Here is a 21996-nt window from a genome sequence, read left to right as displayed (position 1 = left end):
TACCTGACAAATAAGTTGGATTTATCGACTGCAGATCATCACTAGCGATATTTAGAGCGAGCCGATCATAAACAAACAATCAGAAAACACATTTTTGATTCTGAATACTTCCACCCATACGACGTCCGCCACAAAGCTCGATATGACGCGCTGTAGTGAATCAACACGAAGATTCCAAAGGAGACCAGCAAGAAGAACCAGGAACCAGTGCGCCGTCTGAGAGCAAACGATTCCGTTGCTCTTCGATTCAGCTCGCGAGTGAACGGTTAATTCGTTAATTCTCCTCGTTCTCCTACTCCTTCGATTCAGTTTAGTCGTCGTGACTGGTGCACTGGGCGCGAGGGTGGTGCACTTCACCGAGCTTCACGTCGCTTTAGCCAAGCCAATCCAGCACTGCGCTTCTGCCTGCAAACTACCCATATTTTATTCACTCCGAATTTAAAATTTTAGCTTGTTTCTTTTGAAAACGAAACTTTCTGCGAAATTTACGTTTCGCTCCTGCAATCCACTGATAGTTTGTTTCCTCCAAATTTAAAACTTTAGCATGTTTCTTTTGAAAACGAAACGTTCTGAAGTAGCATTTCGCTCCTGCAAACTATCACTAGTTTCTTCACTCCCATTTTAAAATTTGAGCAGGTTTCTTTCGAAAACGAAGCTTTCTGAATTTGCGTTCCGCTCCTGCAAATTATCCATAGTTTATTTATTCCTGATTTATAATTTCAGCATGTCTCTTTTGGAAGTGAAACCTTCTGAATTCGCGTTTCGATCCAGCAAACCATCAATAGTTCGCTCACTGTGAATTTGAAGTTTGAGCTGTTTCTTTTGAGCACGGAACCTTCTGAATTCGCTGTTGCTCCTGCAAACTCTCAATAGTGTGCTCACTCCAAACTTGAAATATGAGCAGATTTCTGTTGAAAATTAAACTCTCTAATTTCACGTTTTACTGCTGCAAACTCTCAATAGTTTGTTGACTACGAATTTCAAAATTTACCCATGTTTTCTTTCTTTCTTTTTTTTTTTTTTTTACGTATCAGTTCGCGTTTCGCTCATGCAAACTATCGTTTAGGCACTCACAATTTAAAAGTTAACAGATTTCCATCGAAAACAAAACCTTCTGAATTATTTTTTTTTTGCTCATGAAGTTCGACGAGCGCGTTTCGCTCGTGATTGATAATTACCTGATAAAAGATGGAAATCCCTGAAAAGGATAGCCAGCTCCCTTCTATTTGTCCTTTCTGTTTGCTCCGGCCTCAGAACATCCATTCCCATCATGATAATCACCTCTCGGGAAGGGGGGGGGGGGAAGAAATATGATCTTGGGAAATAAAATGTGAAGTTCACCACAGGAGCCGTTAAAATCCGTCAATTCATTCCACGAAAACAGAAAAAGAAGAGAAAAAAAGAGAGACAGAAATGGGTTCATGACTCAATAATCGCCGACCATTTTCGCGTCCCTAGGTTCACACTGGGTTCACAGATCGAGCAGCGCCATCTCGCGGGCCAACTCAGGGCCGTGACGGATGGAACGACCCAGTGGATGTAGCATCGGCAAAAGCACGTACCCGTCTACGTTCGAACCTCTGCCTCCAGATGGCACTCAGCCAACGCCGCCCACGCGTCCTCCCATTGGAGCGCTCCGGGTAGGCGGGGCGCGCGACGGAGAGGGAAAATCGGATTATTCTTTGTTCCCCCGCTCAGCAAGCGCCCAGGATGCACTGCGTGCGCAAAGAGCACTGGGATTTTCTGAACTCGTGTACTGGTTTTCCCGTAACACAAACTGTGGTGGCAGTTGCTTTGCACAGAACGGCCTCTATGAGTACATCTACATATTGGTGATGCCACAAGGATGTCGCCCAGAAAGAAGTCACCCGTCTGAATAACGTGCGAAGACGTGCGAGTGCTCTGCTTCTGCTTCGTCGTCGTCCGGGGACGATCCATGGGAATCGACCCCGACCGTTGGGGAGTGCAGGCACGTCAGCGTCCACCCTGTACAGTACCGCTGCCGCCCTGAGGAAAGCATCAAAGACAGAGATGTCGGCAGCTCTGGCTTGTTTCTCGAACATAAACCTGGCTAGGTAACCAGTGAAGTGGGACTTGACTCTGCGGCCGGCGCCAATCGACCGGTTAGCGTGTCCCCACGTGCTCTCGATGGTGTTGGTGTGAGCGCCGGTCTTTCTGTCGACGAAGCCTTCCTTGTGGTTGACGCTGTAGTGCTCGAAGGCCGGTGATACCTTAAACTTCAGGTATCCCTTCCAGCAGTTCGTGATGACCGTTGAACTTTGTTCTACCCAGTCCAAAATGAGCTGATACAAAGTTTTTTTTGTCGCGGCTTTCCACCGGGACGAGGAAGCACTTCCGTGAGGCGTAGCAGCGCACAGTTCTCGGCTTGGACTTGTTCTTCCAAAATGTCTCCCTTCCTCGACATCTCCATTGCAGTCCGTCCTTCTTGTCACAGCAGCGCTGCAGGGTCATTGACTGCTGACATCTTGGGCATGCCCTAGCCGTTGCGAGGAGCCCGACACTTTGCAGATCTCGACCGTCCTCGTAGCGTGGCCAAGGCACTCCGAAACTTCCAAGAGTGTAGGGTTGCCGTGAAAGAGCTCCATCGTAGCGGGAACAGGTCCAAAGCTGAATGGATGACATTCACGCCTCCCACCGCCTTATAAACCCATGGCCCATGGCTTTCCCTACCCCGGCTCCACCATTTGCAAGCGGGTTGTAGCGGGGTAGTTGGTTGAAGTACATATACTTGAGTGAAACTGCAGCAAGAGACGCGGACAGGCGGGTTAAAACATATACGACAGGGGACCTGCAGACTCGCAACTATCAGAAGTTTAATGGGAGGAGACAAATATATACAGTACAAAGAGCAATCAACCAGTTGTAACACGTGGATCGATAACAAATGGCATTTGCACGTGTAATCCTAGCCCCCACATCTCACGTGCAATCTTATGTAATCAAATGACATGGTTCGTGAATCACCCTGTATGAAACCTTTACTACTTATACTATATGTCAGACTGAACAGGTCTTTACTAACAAGAGTAGTGTGCATTCGCAAGCACGCGGGTGCAGGTTTTAACTCCAGCTGTCGTTGTCATCAGTCCAAAACACCCCCTCGACAGCCACCTACTGAAGGTCTGCATCTTTTGTTGTCGGAAGCACTAACGTAGTTCCCGAGGTTCGTATTCTTCTCCTACCTTACTGGCCGGGTGTGATACAAGTGGCTTTTCACGGACAGGCATTGTTGTGTCGAGGATGCTTTCTCCCTCTAACTTTCCACTGCAGAGATCTTCCTATGCGTCCTCTGCAAACCCGCCTGCCTGGAGCATAGCAACTACCTTGCACATCTTTTCCGCCTTTCCCGTTTCTCTGTGCGGGACAGTCTGTCTTGCCACGACCTTGCAATAATAGCACTCCCTGCCATGGTATCCTGCTTTCATTTGCATTCGTCTGCGAGCTTGCCTTTAACGTATTCGAGCGTTAGAACTTAATCCAGACGAGCATCAAGAGCTGTCACGAGGGCCTCGTAGGTATCAGGCAGACCACTAATGAGCAAAGGAGCTACCTCGAAATCTACAGTCCCCTGTCCAATCCCTGTGAGACGCTCCGCAAGTTCTAAGGTGTGCCGGACGTGCTACGCATGTCTTCCTCTGTACTGAAACTGACTGATACAACTTCCTCAGTAGGCAGAGCTTGTTGCTGAGGTTTGGTCCCGCTGTATACCTTCCGGAGCTTTTCCCACGTCCTTCGCGCAGTCTTACACATGCAGACGTGCACAGTCTCGATACTGGGACAGATTGCAGCTATCAGAAGTTTCCGCTTTAGTCCGACATGCCGACACTCGTCGACGACACTTTATTAATAAATCGAATTCAATGACCAGCATACACTCAAGTATTCGTGGCCTTGTTATTCTTCGAAGGCTGGTTTGACCTCTCTTCGGGTGTACTTCGTTTGAGGCCTACAGTAGGCAAAGAAGGGGGAAAATATTATACGAAAGAAATACTGTATTATCAAATTATGACCGACGAGGTATTCCAGGTTTAGGCATTCCTTATCTTGTACCCTTATCACATGGACAGTTTTCAATTACCATCGAAAGCAACGGCCATTCAACCTGTAGCGCCATCAAGCGTGTCACGTGTGAACCTGTCGGTGAGCATTCGATCCAGCGCACTGCGAGAAGTCGACACATCGCACGCTGGTTGTCGCTAAGCCCGTGTTCAATGCATGCTCTGGTTCAATGTAGGGTGCCTGAATGCTAGCTCCCCACTACTCCCCCCCACTATTCAAGCACCCTAGTTCAAGATTTCTCTTATTTATGTCAGGTAAAAGATACAGAGTTCAATGGGACCATGAGGACGAGCCCTGTGATACGGTCCTGTCACACCAAGAACTCAATCCTATGCACATAAAAAGAGAGAACAGAGAGAGAGAGAGAAAGAAACGTGCGATAAATGTACACTGTCAGACCCGGGTTTCAACGTTGTTGTCCCGGTCATATCACAATAAGAACAAAAGGAGAGAAAAATGGTCATTCAATGATCGTTCAATGGTCATTTGTTTCAATTATCATTGAGCACTGACCACGTGACAAGGGTATTAGATATGCCTATAAACGTTGAGTAATTTACGTGGAGAAATGTCATACGCCTGTGAGCCATATCAGCAGTCAATGTATACACGTGGATTCAAAGTTTACTGGAGGATTTTCTAACGCGTTGGGCAATAAGTTATTTAAGAGACTCACCCTCGACTCAGTGGTGGTGGACGTGGCTGTCACGGTCGCAGTGATTTGCGATTTCGTACAATTCTTCGATTTCACTCTCCTGCAGAAAGCATGCAGTGAAGCCTCTTTTACGAGAAGCACTGGGAACCAAATCTTGTAGAAACTTCGTCTAGTATATTTCATATGTACCGTGTTTTGCTTTCGGTATACATGACAATTTCTGATCCGTTTTCTTTCTGTTTTGAAAAGACAATGAACTGTGGATATTTCTGCACGAGGAATAAACGACGCCCTTACTTTGACAGCAATACAAAAGGAACGGGATCTAGCCGTCGCACCGTTGGTGATTGATACGCGGAGCAAATAGCGATTTGCGCTTTCCATTTTCTCTCCTTCCCGAGGGACCACGTCCCATCGGCCTCCGCAAACGATGTCCCTCAATACCCTCCCCCGAAATCCTCTCCGCACCGCCTCTTGCGAAGGAGGGAAAGCGCGGTTTGCGCTTTCCATTTTCTCTCCTTCTCGAGAGGCCAGAGCCGTAGCGACAGGGGTGCGAGTGGGGCAGCTGCCCCGGGCCCTCTGGCCAGAGAGGGCGCCGAACGGCAGGCCCTGGCAGGTTGGTTACACAGTATAAAGCGGGAATGAAGAGATTTTAGATTTACGATCTTGGCAGTTCAAATATGCGTTTCCTTTTCCTTGTTTACAGAACTTCTGAGGCAGCGAGAGAGAGAGGCGCTTTACGTTTACCCTGCCCTGGGCGCAAACTCGCCTCGCGACGGCTGTGCGAGAGGCCACGTTCAATTGGCCTCTGCGAACGATGTCCCTCAATATCCCTCCCCCGACACCCTCTTTGCACCGCCTCTTGCGAGGGAGGGAAAGCGCGACTTGCGGTTTCCTTCGCGCATAACTCAGGGCCTTGGATACTTTGAGCCAAATTGACTGTTTTCTGACTTTCGTGGCACCGAAATTTGAGCAATGGCGACTTGGCTATTTTCTTGGCTACTTTTGTGGATACTTCTTCGTGCTACATTTCTGTACCTAACTTGGAGTAGCTCTCATCGTGCACTGCATAATGCCCAGTTACGTGCAGTGGGTTCAAGCCTGCATGCTTCCCTTGATGATCGGCCTTCTCTCTGTGTAGATATACGATGTCCTTCGGACTGTTTTGTTTGGCTGCTGAGGTTTTAGTACTCCTTTAGAGTTCTTCCTTGATATGATGCCTGCACACCACTGCATGGCTACAGAACTGCTACATACGAGGGAAATTGGCTACTTTTGGCTACTTTCTCGTGGCGCGTTGGCGTCTTTTCAGGATTTTGAACTGGCAACCCTGCTCACGGACGACGCAACGGATGAATCCCGCTCCTTTTGTAACGGCATCTTTTATTCCACACTCTAAAAACAGAGCTTCACCGTATAGCACGCTCTGCGCCAACCGCTGCCGCGAACGATAGGGCTAATTGTCGATTTCGATTCGAGGAGAGAGGAGGACGTACGTCTCTTTGTGTCAGTTTGGATATATGATAATTGCCACAAAAAGGCGTACGCCCTCCTCTCCCTTCGAATGAGAAGTGATACCCCTGTCGTTCGTGGCCATAATTGGCGCAGAGCGTGCTATGGTGGAGATCTGTTTTTAGAGTGCACGAGCAGAAACTTTTGCGCTTTACTGCCCCTTTAATTTGTATTGCATCAATATATTTTTATATGTTTTTTTCTTTTTTACATACCCTGGAATACTGAGCTACTAGAGTAATGGGAAGTACGAAAACTTACAGTGAAGAACCTCTTCAGAGCGGTCTCCTGTAGGAACCAATATGCAAATGCAATTAGGGTTTGCGAGGCACATCGCAAGAAAATAAATGAAAGTCATTTTCAGAAACTATATATATGAGTCAATGTCGAAGTTAATGTTGTTTGCCACTTACGAAGTTAGGTTGAGCACACAGCTTACGGACGCTGCAGAACTCACTGTCGCACTGGAGTTGTCTGTCCGCACGGTCGATCTTCGTCTTCAACTGTATAGCATAACAAATAGTTCAACACAAAACCAAAATTATAGACTTTTCAATAGCAATTTGAGACCGCAAAGCGCTATGGCTGCACCCCAGATACCATATATATACTCGCTGCCCGATTTTACTTTTAAAGGCATTGAGAAAACCGCCTGAACAGCATATGACAGTATACTCTAAAAACAGATCTTCACCGCAGAGCACGCTGTGCGCCAATGATTGCCACGAATGATAGAGTTATCGCTTCTGATTCGAAAAGAAAGGGGGACGTACGCCTTTTTGTGGCAGTTTTCATATATCCAAATTGCCACAAAAAGGCGTACGCCCACATCTCCCTTCCAATCAGAAGCGATAACCCTATCATTCTTGGCAATGGTTGGCTCAACGCGTGCTATGCGGTGAAGTTCTGTTTTTAGAGTGACACTCTTAAAAATGAACACCACGTAGCAAGCTCCTAGCCAACCACCATCTCGAATGACAACGTTCTCGCCCTAGATTTGTTGGAAAAGGGAATGCGGAGCCCAATTTGGGTCATTATGCACGGCACAGAATAGGCTCCGCATCCCGTTTTCAACAAATCTAGGGCGAGAACGTTGTCACTCGAGATGATGGTTGGCTAGGAGCGTGCTATGTGGTGAAGTTAATTTCTTTATATATTTTTGTTATATAATTGGGGGTTTACGTCGTGAGACAACTGAGTAAGTTCATAGGCCATATACTGAATTTCATAGGCAAGGCTTTTCCCTGCGAGCGTACCAACAACGTGCAATTTTCCTGGTGAAGAGCACCCAGTTACCATGGAAACACACGCCTTTTAATAGCTTTTGATGAGTAGGCGCGCGAGTAACGCCATGCATCCTGCTGCAAAGAAGTCCGCCAGTCGCGGCTGCGTTTTCAGCGATTGTCACTGTGGAGACCAGCTGTATAATCAGCCGCAGTGGTAGCCACAGAAAGCCTGTGCTTGAAATCGTCCGCGGTAATTGGATAAAGGAATCAATACACTGTTCTAAACCATGTACTCCACTAAAGCGTAAGTGCAGTACTTAGGGTTTTTCACTGCAAACAATTAAGTGAACTACACACGTCCCTGTCGTTTTCAGCGCCATTATATACGTCTCGCACAATTCAATTAAATTCCGTTTTATTTTGCAGCATAGCGGGTAACCCAATAATTTACTCACTTCAGCTGTGGCATGGTCTCGCTGACACTTCAACAGACCCTTGAGTGTTTGGTCGTCTTTTTCTGAAATCGACAGACAATTGCTCGAATTACATATCCTGTAATTTAGGTGGTGCTGCTTTGGGAAGGGGGTGGGGGTGATCGCGCGTCCTGAGTTGTTGTTTTCTTATCTCCGCCACCGCCCACCAGAGCCATCATCATCATCTCAGGGACAGATCCAGGATTTTTCTGAGGAGGGAGTCCAGCCATGGACAGCATATACCACATACGCGATACCGGGTCAATTAAACACTATGTGAAGACAGAAAATGAGGAGGGGGTGAGGACATCCGGACACCCCCACCCCCCTAGAACCTCCCTTGATCATCATTATCATCACTGCCTCCTTGACTTAAGTTGCGTTTTCTTTAACAGTATTAAAGCCACTACAGGCAAGAGAGGAGAGAATCAACATAAAACCTCAGGGCTTACCCTAACAGTCCCGTTTCTGCCCTGTATATTATTGTGTCGTATTAAAGTAGCTTTGTTCCTTATATCCTATCAAATGAGGTTCATTATGTGGGACAGAAAGATTAGATACTACGAACAGGAACCCTGCTGTGTCTCGTTCTGTTTGATGTAAAACGTGAAATATGGAAGGAGGTTCAAGGAAGTCTGGGCCTTCCTGGTTAGAGTCGGATCGAGTGTGGCTTGAAAGCGCCGCAAGTAATCTCGTTTCCAAAGAAGTGCCCCTTGATTCTAGGTTCCACATGGGTGAACAAGCAAAAGCGAATTTCAACGTTTGAGTAGCACCGCGATGCAAATGTCTAACTGACTGATGCGCAAACCTGGGGCGCGTTCCTCGCCACTTCATAACTTAACTAACGCAAGTTCCCGTTCGATGGAATGAACCTTTGGTTGGCAGGTCAGTGCAGTCGTTGTTTGTCCTTACTTGTGCTGTTCTTTGTCCCTTTTTTTACTCAGCACTGGAGTTTTATAGATTTTAAAATGAGTTATTAACCTGCCCAGATTTTAACTTTGTTCGCGTTTGCTCCGTCCTCGTCAGTGCTATGCCAGAGGTGGACCAAAGGCCATGGTGCTAGCAAAAAGAAAGAAAAGACCGTTGCTTTGTAGCGGCTCAATCGCCGTCCCCCGCGCTGCACGAGAGCGCATTGAGAATAAAATTTTCTGTTCTCCGCATTTGTCGTCCATTGGCTGCTTGTATTATACTTGTATTTTATTATCTGACGCTTCATGAAAATATTGCACGGAATATCTAATACAGGTTCAGGTTGATATTCAAGTCGGGTAATTTGGCAGGAGATCACACGGTACCCAGCTTACTTGGTGTCGTGAACAAGTTTACTGTGAACACAAAGCTAACATTGTTCATACGAAATATCTTTGTTTTCATGCTCCCTTTATTCATCTTTCCCCACATAGTCACACGAAGGGATCCCCATGATTGCGGTATCTGCGCATTGGGTCGTTATCAGCGATGCCTTCTAGGTTTAAGAGCACATAAAAATTTATTTCCAACGCGAACGTCGCGTATTGATCACCAGCTGCGTAATGAAAAAAAAAAAAAAATCGGGATGGGTTCTATGGGGGCTCTACATGGGAGAGGAGGGTTTACCCGCGTTTCCCTCTCCCAAATGCCCAGAGGTACGATTTCGGGGTCGATCACCTCTCCCAACGCCGACGATCATATAGGCGCACGGGATGGCAGCGTTCGGCTTTTTAGCGCTCACCCCGCGAAGAGTACCACGTGGCCCGCCTGTTGCTATGGTGACGGGTGGAGTGAACGCAAACTTGTGAATCTGCGACGTGGCGATAGAGCGGAGCAAATGCAAACTTGCGAATCTGCGAAATGGCGAGGAACGCGCCCTTGGACAGGGAGGTGGATGAGACAGAGAGAGGACAGGAAGGAGTAAGAGACATGTGCATTAGCGATAATCCTGGTCCTACTGTGCCGACATCCGTCTAAAATGTCTGTCAAGAAACCCCAGAGGACCAACACAGTTGGTACTAGTGTTTGAACGCATCCATATACTCATGACAAGTAACCGCTGTACGTGACAAATGAAGCAGGAACACTGAATGGTGCACTCCTTGTTAGTTTTTCGTTTTTAATACGGCGGTTGAAAGTGCGGCTTACTTGTCTCGTCCTTTTCTAGCTTCAGTATGAATTTACTACACCAACCAGCCCAAACTATTCTTCGAACGCATCACCTCCCAATATTTAGCACCGTTTTGAAGCCCCACACATGCGCTCTAGAAGCATTGCCTAAAGACTGCACAATAGCGAGAAAAAAATCTTGTCGCAGAATATACACACCCTGGTTCTAAACGAGTAAAAGGAACGGAAGAAAAAAATCTATATAACCGAATGCGTCACAGAAGCAGCAATAGTCGCTTCGCCCCTGGTTGTGGGCACCTTGGCAATCGTTTCATTTACAGGGGAAACAAAAAGAGGTAAAACAATAATACATCAACGAGCTCACGAGCTTCTGCTAGCTCGCCCTTCGCGCTAAGCAGAGTCGGTTGGCAGGACACTTCGAATTATCGTGTTAGAAACTCGTGGAAATCGGTAGGCACAGCGTAAGACTTCGAATAAACCGATAATTTCGAAAAACGTAGTTTCGTTATAACGAGGGTTCACTCTTCAGTTTGGGAATTTGTTCTGCTGCAAAGACCTTGTACACTTGTCAGAAAATATTCTCATTGAAAAACGAAAGTAAAACGGAATATAAATGAAGCAAGGCAATGCACCAATGATTAGTCTCGGTGAGTAAATGTTTTGTTGGGGCTTCGTTCGTCTTCATTTATTTCGAGTTTCACCTTTTGGTTCTTGACTAAACTATAACGCACCTTACCTTATAGTTACGTTGAAAAGAATGACCCCTCCCGTCCGACATCCCCTTTCGGGAATGCTGCCCCCTGGGATTTTCTCAGTACTCCCTGATACCCCATATACCCCGCAAACATCTTGCGACACCCCTGAAATACCTGCCAAAAACGCAGAAATGCCTATAAAAAAATAGGCAACCTTCCAGACCCTGCGGAAATCCCTGGCTGTCACTCTTGGAACGTCTCCACGTGTTGTACTCGACCACACTGTAGCATGATGTCCAAGAGCCGACCTCCTGGCCAGCACGACTTATTTTCACAGAAAACAAGGTTCAAAATAATACTCACTGCACAACTCCAGATGATAAGCCGACGCCAACAGAACAACCGCGGCCAGAACAGCAACGCCAAAGAGACCCTTCATGGTAGAGTAGTACGTAGATGTCTTTTACTCTCTCGCAGACGCTGCGTGCTCACTAGTTAACTTGTGCCCGCTTATATATCGAATGCGTTCTGCGTCATCGCTGCTGAATGAGCGGACGAAGGGTAATCTCTTGTCCCGCCTCCGCTATAACCGGCGGTTATTTCAGCACGTTGGGACGTCTTGCACATCCAGGAAACGAGGAAAACCTAATTGTCTGTCACTGTGAAAACATCGCATTGGCACGCTGAAACAGTACGCGTGCGCCTGCTTGTAGAATAATTACGCTCATTTCTGCCTTAGGACCGGTTGTTGACAACAAGGTCTCCTGTTGTTGTGCAACGTCCCCGATAAGAACATCAGAGTTTTGAAATGTTGTGACCGCAAGAAAGAGGTGTTTTTAAGTGGCAATAACAAAGCGTCTGCCAAGAACTTCATATGCTTTCCCTATCACGTCCTAGCCGGGAGCAACGTGTCCTCTGCTAACCGGTAAAGTTCGTAGGTCGTTGCTGAGACGATTAGGCTTTGAACGAAACCGTCCTCGTTTCTTTGTTTCATGTGTTCGTTTTGTCCTTATCTGCATGCTTCTCCCACGTAAATATTGTGAGGAGAAGCTCACATCGCCTCCTGTCTCGTTTCATTTAATTTCATTTTTATTTTATTCTACCCAGGATACATCTTAACTGGGAATAATAGAGATGGAGGAGCCAGAGGGAAACACCCGGTTGAATGCTCCTCCTTGAAGAGTGCGTTAATCACAACAACAGCACAAATCATAAATCATAATACATGAAAATAATACAGTCAGGGAAATAAAACACACACACAAAATGGCGCGCAGTACATGACAGGAAACATGAGGACCAGGAACTGTTAATTAACAATACATTTTTTACCTGTTTTCTAAAAGATGAATAAGCACATTTTTTTTTTTATTTCAGGCGGCTACAGGTTCCAATCACATACCACACGAAACGAAAACGATAGCCTGTGCCGTAATTTGTACTGATCTTTGGTAGATTCAACATTCCATCCCCATATCATCGTCATCATGTATCTCTCTCTCTCTCTCTCTCTCTCAACGTTCCACTTGCTCGTGCCCTAGTACGCGAGCTTGAATTCAAATTGCGAAAATTTATCTGAGGCAAAGTTAGATTAAGTTTTAAAATGCGATAAATCAAACCTAGAACAACATATGCTATTACGTCCTGGACGAATATGAGTATCACGATATGAAACATGGGAGCCATGCCACATCGTCCACAACAGCAGAGCTCCACGCCCTACTGAAGGCCTTCCGGCGCATACAGAATTCCCCAGCGGACAACTGGGACATCTGCTCGGACTCCAAGGCTGCCCTCGAAACCCTTCAAGACAGGACCCAATTGACATTCTCGCATACGAAATCTCGAAGGCAAACAACTCTGCTACAGCCAAAGGCACAAAATACGGGTGCAGTGGGTACCATCGCACTGTGGGATTCCCGGGAACGAAGTAGCAGACCAAACAGCCAAAGTCGCCCTCACCAAAACCAGGCTCTCGGCAGTCCCCTTTGCGAAATCAGATACAAAAGCTTTCCTCAGGAAGAACTCCACAAGGCGGGCCCGCAGAGCATGGAAAAAGTCCCTTCGACCAGAGGACTACTTCTCCTTCATCAACGCTGAAGCCATGCACTGCCTTCCCCTATGACATCAGCCGACCCATATCAAGACGTCAATCCATCGAGCACGACTGGGAGCCATGTTCACGGCCACTACCCTGTACACAAGCTGGAAGCATCCACCACAAGGTTGTGCAGGAGGTACACAGTACCGCAGGATACGCTCCATATCATGATCCAGTGCCCAGACCACAAAGACGACAGAATACGCCTCCAAGCAAAACTCCAAAAGATGGACAGCAGGCCTTTCTCCTTCTGCAAAATGATGGGGACCTGGCAGAAGAAGGAACACAACATCCAAGCCCTTAAAGCACTATATATACTTTCCTAAACACATCGACAGCGGCAGCAACATAAACGACAGCGGCATAGCAAGCCGCCACTAACACTAGCATCACGTGAACCACGTCTTTCACCCATATGAAATGTAGCTGCAGCCGTCCGAACGGGCAGCCACCCTGCTCCAACGGGGGGGGGGGGGGGGGGGGGGGGGTTTGAAGTTGCTGGCCGCACTCAAGTGGGCATCGTCACGACTGTAGCAAAAAAAAAAGAAAAAAAAGAGGGGTAGAAGAGAGTTGACAATTTCAAAGTGAGGCATAGGCAGGATGACTGATACTGATGGGACGGAGGCACACTGTAGATGAGAGGTGCGCTAGAGTGGTCTTTCCGCAAGGCCCGTTTCTTGAAGAAAACGCACGAGGTCGCGAGTTTTTGCAAGTCGTTCTGCACAAGAATCATCGGGGAAGAGGACGTCCGTCAGTATGCCAAGCCTGGCGTGGGGAAGGTGAGTTTCCCGCATAGTATGGTATGCGCGGCATTCTGTCATGATATGTGCGATAGTCTCCGGATGATTACAGTGGCCGCAACTGGAGTCCTCCCTGGAGCCCCTGGAGCCGATCTTGAACAGTTGCGAGTAGAGCCCTGCACGGGCCGACTTTTCCGGGCCCGGCCCGGCCCGGGTGCATCGAAAAATGGCCCGACCCGGGCCCGGATCTTCATATTTTTATGCGGCCCGGGTCGGCCCGGCCTGGCCCGGTGACCCAGTGACTAGAGACCCCGGCCCGGCGTCTATGCAAATAGAGCCCGGCCCGGTGACCCGGCGAGTAGATCCCGACCTAGTATTTCCAGCCGCGACGTACGCGTTTATGGCGATTATCAAACAAATTTATAAGTAAATTTATAAGGAGAGAAGACAAACATACAAGTGATGTCAGTTTAACACCGTAACCGCACGAGACCAAATTAAATCCAGAACGCACGCGGGCATGGGCGCTATCGTTACACTCTCAAGATTTTGCGGAGGTAGAGCATGCTGTCTACAAACTGCTTCTCCCAGTCCCTACCCCTCTCACCAAGCTTTGCAAAAGTGATTGTGAAATATGTGAGGAGTGAGGAGCAATGTAAAGTGGCTAGGAGAATGTTCTAGAGGGTCGAATCATATGCATAATGCAGTATCCTTTGCTTGTCTTTGCAAAATATGCACAGGAATGACGCAAGCGCATGATGATATGAACTAATGCATCGCCATTGTGTGGAATTAGCTGCGTGGCCCGGCCGGGCCTGACTCTCGGGAACATATTTGTCGGCCCGGGCCCGGCCCGGCCCGCGGTGCTGGCGTATTTTGTCGGCCCGGGCTCGGCCCGGCCCGGAGCACACAGCTAATAACAGGGCCGGCCCGGGTCGGGAGCCCGGGCCCGTGCAGGGCTCTAGTTGCGAGTTCGTGAACGCAGATCCCGAGCGTAACCGATGAAGCATTGTCTGCAAAACACGGGGAAGATCTTTCGTGGGAAGAGAGGGTCGATGATTCTGCATGGTGTCCTATCTGCCAGGATGACGCACTTCAACTAGGTGTTTGAATGCCATGTGCCTGCGGTGTCGGCCGGAACTGGTAAGCAAGGGTTGCAGCTGTGGTGTGCTGAGGATGCTAGCTGGTCCGCTCGTTCGTTGCCTCTGAAGCCGACATGAGACGGGATCCATTGAAGGGTAAGATCACCTCTGGTTAGCTTATGCTGGGCACGCGACCTCCTTATACAGCGGGCTAGGATGCTACCACACATGGGGGTTCATCACGTTACAGAGGGCACCTCTGAAGTCCGTAAGTAAAACGTCCTTAGCTATTCCATTGACTTGAAACGCAGCAGCTGCGTGTAACAAGGCCAGGAGTTCGTCCGTCGTAGATGAAATAGGGTAACGAGCTGATTTCCCTTGCCAGGCCACGTTCATTGATGGGATGGAGTACGCACTGGTAGCGCTCTTCGAACGGTAGTCAATGGAGCCATCCGTGAACACCAGAGTATGCGTGTGGTAGACGTCGCTTATCAGGTTCTCAACCGCCATTCTAGCCACCAGGAGACTGGACTCGCTCTTCTTCCGTAAACCCGGGATGTGATGCGTTGTTGCGGGCACGAGCTCACGCCATGGCGGCGCACGGTTTTGTAGCAGGACACATAAGTGGGTCTTACAAGTGATATCCCACACAGAAGAGCAATATGAGAAATGGGAATGTATGAAAGCGCAATATTAATTAAGTAATATGCATGTTGGAAAATACTGACGGGACTTGACAAGGACACTAATGCCATATGAAACCCTTCGAGCAATATGTTTGATGTGCGACACCGCCTAATTACAACGCCTTAAAATTTGGTTTCTTGACAAAACTGCAATGGAGAACCTAATAGCGATAGTGATGTGCGTGTACCTATATTTCGATAGGGAGAGTGAAAGATCATAGTCACTGTTTTACTGGCATTTAACTGTAACTTATAGCAACGGCACCAATAGACCAATTTGTTAAGGTCAGAAATATCCTTGCCAGTTAATAGTAGGGTCGTGTCGTCAGCATACCAGTAAACATCTGAATAAGCTATGTGTGCATAAAGATCTTTGATGAACAGTAAAAACAATAGCGGACCCAAAATAGACCCTTGGGGCACTCCCATATTACAAATTGCTAGTAACGAGAAGACATCCTGATTTCTGATTCTTCAAGATGTCTGTACCTTTTGGAAACACGACACCAGTCGATATCATAAGCTGGGTCGTCTAGCGGAGGTCTGCTTTCGCATACCGGCCACTGCCGGTGGCGTCGGACGCCTTTTTTCGGTGGCCGGTGCAATACAAAGGGCGCGACAATCCTCGCTTCTCCAGACTACAGTGGAAGAAGTCATCCTCGTGGCGGAAAGCGTGAAGGGGTCAAAAGGGCAGGAAGCCGGAGAAATTCCATGACGCAGCTGAATAAATAATTGGTATTAGAAGCACAATGTAGGCTACCGATTATGACAGATTTCCTAACTGTCGTGGCCATTGGCCCTCTCGTAACCAGTATGTCTACATGCCGAAGCAAAGTGCGGCAAGCAGAAAACGACACACACCACCACATGCCGACACTGCAAAATTCTAGCATCGTGACAACAGACATTTGGTCACCCGGAAACAGATTCACAACGACACAGTGATCGGCGAAGACGAGATACGAAAAATTAGAGACGTCGGAGCATGATAGCAACACTTGAGAAAGCATCCAAAGACGAGCGTTATGCAAATATCGCCTCTTATATTTGAACTTTATGGGCAGGGGATTGTTGAGTGTAGACAGCAGAAAAGCAGAGCATCAACCATAATATAGAACTAATCAGAATGGGACTGAACACACGGCGTTGCGAAGGCGCCCAGAAAGTGCGCGCTTCCCTATACTTTGCGCTTTTGCAGAATAATCGCGCAATAATCGCGCTCACGGCAAGCAGCCTGATCGCAATCACATTGTAATTCCCATGAGTGCCTGCAGAGGCGCGGCATCGTTATCGCAATTCAGGAATCACGAAATACAGATTACTGCCGTGAGTGCGATCGCGATCACCACAGGTTTTCCTGATGTTATTTCAAAGCGCCGTGATCATCGCAAGGGCAATTCAATGACGATTGCAATCACAGCCACACTCATCCCTTTGGTGATCGTGATGGCGGTTATTGTGGGTTATCGTGATCATGCGTGATTTCGCCGAGGTCTGGGTGACGGTCTTTGGTTTTCGCTGGGGGGGGGGGGGTTGCGGGGCGGCGTTGCTGGGTGACATGTAGGAGGAAACTTCAGGCTGGTCGGCGACGGACCGGTTCTCTATGAAGGCTGGCTTCACATGGTCGACGCTTACTGTGTCATCCTTGCCGTGCACGCTGACGCGCATGTTCTTGCCGGCGCGGCCAATAACGAGGTGGGGACCGGTGTAGAAGGGCGTGAGTGGCTTGCGTACGGCGTCTGTACGGATGAAAACGTGGGTAGCGTCGTCGAGGGCTTGAGAGACGTAAGGCTTCCGGGACGACGCGGTACGGGGCGGATGAGGTCAAAGATGCGTCGCAGGCGTTGTAGGATGTCGGGAGCCGTGACACGGGTCTCCTCAGGACTGCTGGGGAACAAAAATTCTCCAGGCAGATGGAGGGTACGTCCGTAGGGCAGTTCTGCCGAGCTCCACCCGTGGTCGGGTTTGAGGGAGGTAAGAATACCGAGGAGGGCGAGTGGAAGATGGTCTGTCCAATGAACTCTGTCTTCGAACGCAGTTAGAGCAGCCTTAAGGGTGCGGTGCAGCCGCTCGACAAGGCCGTTGGACGCAGGTTGATAAGACGTCGTACATATGCGGGACGTGCCGATGAGCCGCGTGAACGATGAAAAGAGATTGCTCTCGAATTGGCGGCCGCGGTCTGTGGTCACTTGACTAGGAACGCCGAAACGTGTGACCCGTGTAGCGAGGAAAGCTGAAGCGACAGTCTTGGCGGTGGGGTCAGGGATGGGCGTGGCCTCAGGCCACCTGGTGTACCTGTCGACTGCTGTTAAGATGAAGCGACACCCGGCTGAGACAGGGAGGGGCCGACAATGTCAACGTGCACGACGTCGAAACGTGCGTCCGGGAGGTCGAACTTGCCATGAGGTGACACGGTATGGAGGTGGACTTTCGACCGCTGGCACGGTATGCATATGCGGACCATAGTTGTAATGTTTCTGTGCATCGATGGCCAAACATAGCGCTCAGCAACGAGGCGTTTGGTGGCGCTATCCCTTGGTGCGCCAGGTTGTGCAAGGCCGCAAAGACCGGTCGGCGGTACGCTTCTGGAACAAAAGGCCTCGGCTGCGCTTTCGAGAAGTCACAGCAAAGTAGGAGGTCACATCCAGGAATCGGAATGTCCGTGAACTTCAGAGATGAGTTGCCCCGCTCACGCAAGCGCTGTAGCTCGTGGTCAGCGGCTTGGGCGGTGGCGAGGGCCTCGGGAGACAGTGGCGAGGCGGATACAGCTTCCACGCGGCTGAGAGCGTCGGCAGGGCCGTTCTCGGTGCCGTTGACATGCTGCACGTCGGTGGAAAACTCGGCAAGAAACGATAGGTGACGCATCTCTCGAGGAGAGTATAGCGTGTGCTGGCCGAGGTGAACGCGTACGTGAGGGGCTTATGATGCGTTAGGATCGTGAATGGGCGGCCCTCCAGAAAATGGCGGAAGTGCCGCACGGCGAGATAGGGGGCCAGCAGTTCTCTGCCGAAGGTGCTGTACGTCTTCTCCGGAGGCTTGAGGCCTTTGGAGAAGAAAGCAACGGGTCGCCAAGCGCCGTCTACCCTCTGCTGGAGAACACTGCCGACGGCTATTCCGGATGCATCTAACATGAGGGCCGTGGGGGCGTGGTGCTTGGGGTGATAGAGTACGGTCGAGCGTGACAAGTCCTCCTTGATCTGAAGGAACGCGGCGTGAGCTTCAGGGTTCCACGGTAGCACCGACGAAGCCGCCTTATTCCCACGGAAGAGTTCTTCAAGAGGGCGAAGGGTTTCGGCGCAGTGAGGGATAAAGCGCCGATAAAAATTAACAAGGCCGAGGAAACGGCGCAGTTGACGCAGAGGTTGAGGCTGGGGATAGTTGGTAACTGCGTCCACTTTGGTGGTGAGTGGAGCTATACCTTCGGCCGTGACCTGATGTCCGAGGAACTCGGTGGCGGGAACCCCAAATTCGCACTTTTGCACGTTAGCCACGATACCGTGGGCTGCGAGCCGCTGGAAGAGCAGGCACAGGTGTTGCTCGTGCAGTTCAGGTGAAGGGCTGGCAACAAGTAGGTCGTCTATGTAGGTGAAGACGAATGGGAGTCCGCGAACGACCGAGTCAATGAACCGCTGGAATGTCTGAGCCGCATTGCGCAGCCCAAAGGGCATGCGCGGGAACTCAAACAAACCGAACGGGGTGGTGATGGCGGTTTTCCTGACATCCTCAGGGGCGACCGGAATCTGATGGTATGCTTTCATGAGGTCTATCTTCCTCAAGATGGTGGCGCCGTGCAGGTTGACGGTGAAATCCTGAAGACAGGGGAGAGGGTACCGGCCGGGGACTGTGACGAGGTTCAAGGCGCGGTAGTCGCCGCATGGGCGCCAGTCCCCCGGCTTCTTCGGCACCATATGCAATGCAGATGACCAGTCGCTGGAGGAAGGCCGTGCGACGCCCATCGCCAGCATGTGATCGAATTCGCTACGTGCGATCTTGAGCTTTTCTGGGGCCAACCGACGAGGGCGGGCGAAAACAGGGGCTCCCGTCGTGTCGATGTAATGCACGACGTCGTGGGCCACAGGTTGCGACCAGTCGGGTGGCTGTGTAAGGGAAGGGAATTGCTTCAATATCGCTGCATATGGGGAGAGCAGGGCGGAGATGGTTGTGCCTGCGGGAGAAGGGGCGGGCGAGGCGTCGGTAACCATGAATGCATGGACGGACAGCTGGGTGCAAGAGTTGACTAGGCGCTTGCGGGCTACGTCAACCAGGAGACGAAAATGCCGCAAGAAGTCGGCTCCCAAGATAGGTCTGTCCACGGCTGCGACCAAAAACAGACAGGGAAACGATCGCCGAAGCCCGAGGTCGATGGTAAGGGACTGTTGTCGATAGACGGGAATGCCGGTATTATTCACAGCGGTTAGATGGAACATGGCTGTACGGTGGCGCTCGGCAGCCGCGGCTGGTAGGATACTGACTTCTGCGCCGGTATCTACAAGAAAACGGGTCCCGGATGCCTTGTCCGTTACGAAGTAGAGTCGGCTGCTGTCAGGAGTGGAGGCGGACGCAGCCGTTACCGGCCTCCGGGAAGGCTTCCCTGCCAGCTGCACGGGAGAATACAGTGCTGCGCTTGAACGCCATACCGCCTGTGGTAGAGACAATAACCTGTACAGTCTCCTGGAGGTGCCTCGCGAGAACGCTGAGGGGAGCGCCGTAGGCTGGGTGACGACGTCAAGATGGATCGCGACGTCGGGGTCGGGGATGTAGTGTTGTAGTGTTAAGAAAGACGACGACGGAGGACACGAAGAGAGGGAAAAGGAAGTAGAAGTGAAAACGTAGAATGTAGTTTTTTGGTCGGGAAAATAAACAACGTGGTTGCAGTGTTTCTGCGTCGTTAAAGTCCAAGACACCACAGGAAAAGCTAGCGACGAGGTATTTTCCATCAGCAACCCACGAGGATAGCAAGAACAGGGAACCGAAGAACAAGTAAGGAATATGGAAACCCTTCTACCGGCGTTCTCCAAGTTCGATCCACACACGGACACGTCGTCACTCGCACAGCGTTGGACTAAATGGGACGCCCGTTTCGAAAACTTCCTTTTGGCCGCCAACGTCACAGATCCCACTAGAAAGCGTACTATGCTGCTTCATTACGCCGGAGAGGAGGTGTACGACATTTTTCAAACCCTCCCGGATACGCAATCGGACTACGACACAGCTGTCGCCCGTTTGAAAGCGCACTCCGCCCCTAAGAAGAATACCGTGTACGAGAAACACGTATTTCCCCAAGCAAAGCAAGATACTGGAGAAACGTTGGACCAGTTTCAAGTCCGACTGAGAAGGCTTGCAGCAACATGCGAATTCGCGAATATTGACAAAGAGTTGGTATCCCAAATAATCGAGGGAACTGCGTCACACAGATTACGCCGCGCCACACTCTGTGAAACGGATATCACCCTAGACAAACTACTGGGAATTGGCCGTAAGCCTTGAGATTGCAGAACTACAGGCTTCCAACATAGAAGGTCCTTCACAACATCAGACAGTTCAAAAAGTGGCAGCGAAGAAGCCCTGGCGAGGAGGCGCCACTCGCAAGGAGAATCGCTCCAACCACAGAAGCTCACAAAAATGCTTCGGATGCGGGGGAAACTGGCCTCACAAGAATGGAAAAGCGAGCTGCCCAGCGTGGGGAGCCACATGTCATAAGTGCCAAAAGAAGAACCACTTCGCCAACTGGTGCAAGAGCACTCCGAGGAACAAAGAAGCGGTTCGGTCTCTGGTTTCGTCAGCTGCCATTTCGGCAAGAGAGACTCAGCACAACTGCAGTTCAGACGAGTCTGTGTTCCACATACGCAACCCAGCAACCAAGCTCCCGATAGTTACAGTAAGCATAAATCAAACGCCGCTGGAGTTCTTTCTGGATACTGGGGCTGGCGTCAACGTGGTCGGAGAGCGGACCTGGAAAAAGCACCTTCGGGCACCCCTGAAGGCAACGACGACACGACTGGTACCTTATGGGGTTACTCAAGAAATCCCTGTTATGGGAGCATTCACGGCTTTGTTCAGCTTCAAAGACAGCAACGTGGAGGCACCGGTATACGTCGTGAGGGGACCACAGGCATCACTGTTGAGCTACAGGACTGAAATGGAGCTGAGACTCATCAATATTGTGCAGACGATAGCCCAGGAGACATCTGTAAGCATACGAAAGGAATTTCCAAAGTTGTTTGGAGGTCTCGGTCGACTCAAACTCGGTCGACTTGAGACAAATTGATTCTCCCACCTGCTGCCACTGTGGTGCTCTTGAGGATGTGGAGCACATTCTTCTTCATTGCCCTCACTACGAACCTTCCCGAACCACACTCTCCGAGTCTCTTCGTCAGCTGGACTCTCGCCCTTTCTCCCTACCGAAATTGCTTGGTCCCTGGCCCAATTCAGCCCAGCAACGCTCTGCGCTCAAAGGTCTTCTGACATTTCTGGACACCATCGGACTTCGATCGTTATTGTAAAGGGGCACGTTATTTTATTCCCCCCATTCCACCAAGCACTGGGGTAGAGTATCGCCTGTTGCGATGAAACTCCCCACTCTCCAAGGCCGAAAATAAAGTTGTTGTTGTTCGGTCGACTCAAGAACTTCCAAGCGAGCTTGGAA

General features: G+C 49.7%; 3 protein-coding genes across 3 annotated transcripts; 1 reads left to right on the top strand and 2 right to left on the bottom strand.

Moving 5' to 3' along the window:
* Nucleotides 1–3819: 3819 nt before the first annotated feature.
* On the bottom strand, nt 3820–11426 carry LOC135394527 (antimicrobial peptide microplusin-like). The gene is made up of 6 exons (XM_064625307.1): nt 11105–11426; nt 7929–7990; nt 6661–6750; nt 6509–6535; nt 4757–4835; nt 3820–3967 (listed from the first exon to the last, which is right to left on the bottom strand). Exons 1-5 carry the CDS (start codon nt 11178–11180, stop codon nt 4764–4766), a joined length of 327 nt encoding a protein of 108 aa, XP_064481377.1. The 5' UTR covers nt 11181–11426; the 3' UTR covers nt 3820–3967; nt 4757–4763.
* A 5555-nt stretch (nt 11427–16981) lies between these two features.
* LOC135395891 (uncharacterized) lies at nt 16982–17814 on the bottom strand. Its single transcript, XM_064626979.1, has 2 exons — nt 17751–17814; nt 16982–17679 (listed from the first exon to the last, which is right to left on the bottom strand). Exons 1-2 carry the CDS (start codon nt 17812–17814, stop codon nt 16982–16984), a joined length of 762 nt encoding a protein of 253 aa, XP_064483049.1.
* A 2525-nt stretch (nt 17815–20339) lies between these two features.
* On the top strand, nt 20340–21618 carry LOC135395890 (uncharacterized). Its single transcript, XM_064626978.1, has 2 exons — nt 20340–20729; nt 20806–21618. Exons 1-2 carry the CDS (start codon nt 20340–20342, stop codon nt 21616–21618), a joined length of 1203 nt encoding a protein of 400 aa, XP_064483048.1.
* The last annotated feature ends 378 nt before the right edge of the window (nt 21619–21996 follow it).

Source organism: Ornithodoros turicata, chromosome 5 (assembly GCF_037126465.1).
Source record: "Ornithodoros turicata isolate Travis chromosome 5, ASM3712646v1, whole genome shotgun sequence".
Lineage (NCBI taxonomy): Eukaryota > Metazoa > Arthropoda > Arachnida > Ixodida > Argasidae > Ornithodoros > Ornithodoros turicata.
This window is presented reverse-complemented; position numbering and strand designations above follow the sequence as displayed.

Coding starts and splice junctions, on each gene's coding strand:
- LOC135395891 (XM_064626979.1), bottom strand. CDS start 17,814: ATGGTCCGCATATGCATACCGTGCCAGCGGTCGAAAGTCCACCTCCAT. Junction 17,680..17,750: donor CCATACCGTGTCACCTCATG/GCAAGTTCGACC, acceptor TCCCTGTCTCAG/CCGGGTGTCGCTTCATCTTA.
- LOC135395890 (XM_064626978.1), top strand. CDS start 20,340: ATGGAAACCCTTCTACCGGCGTTCTCCAAGTTCGATCCACACACGGAC. Junction 20,730..20,805: donor CGAATATTGACAAAGAGTTG/GTATCCCAAATA, acceptor ATATCACCCTAG/ACAAACTACTGGGAATTGGC.
- LOC135394527 (XM_064625307.1), bottom strand. CDS start 11,180: ATGAAGGGTCTCTTTGGCGTTGCTGTTCTGGCCGCGGTTGTTCTGTTG. Junction 6,536..6,660: donor TGTGTGCTCAACCTAACTTC/GTAAGTGGCAAA, acceptor TGGTTCCTACAG/GAGACCGCTCTGAAGAGGTT. Junction 4,836..6,508: donor CTCTGAAGAGGTTCTTCACT/GTAAGTTTTCGT, acceptor TGCTTTCTGCAG/GAGAGTGAAATCGAAGAATT.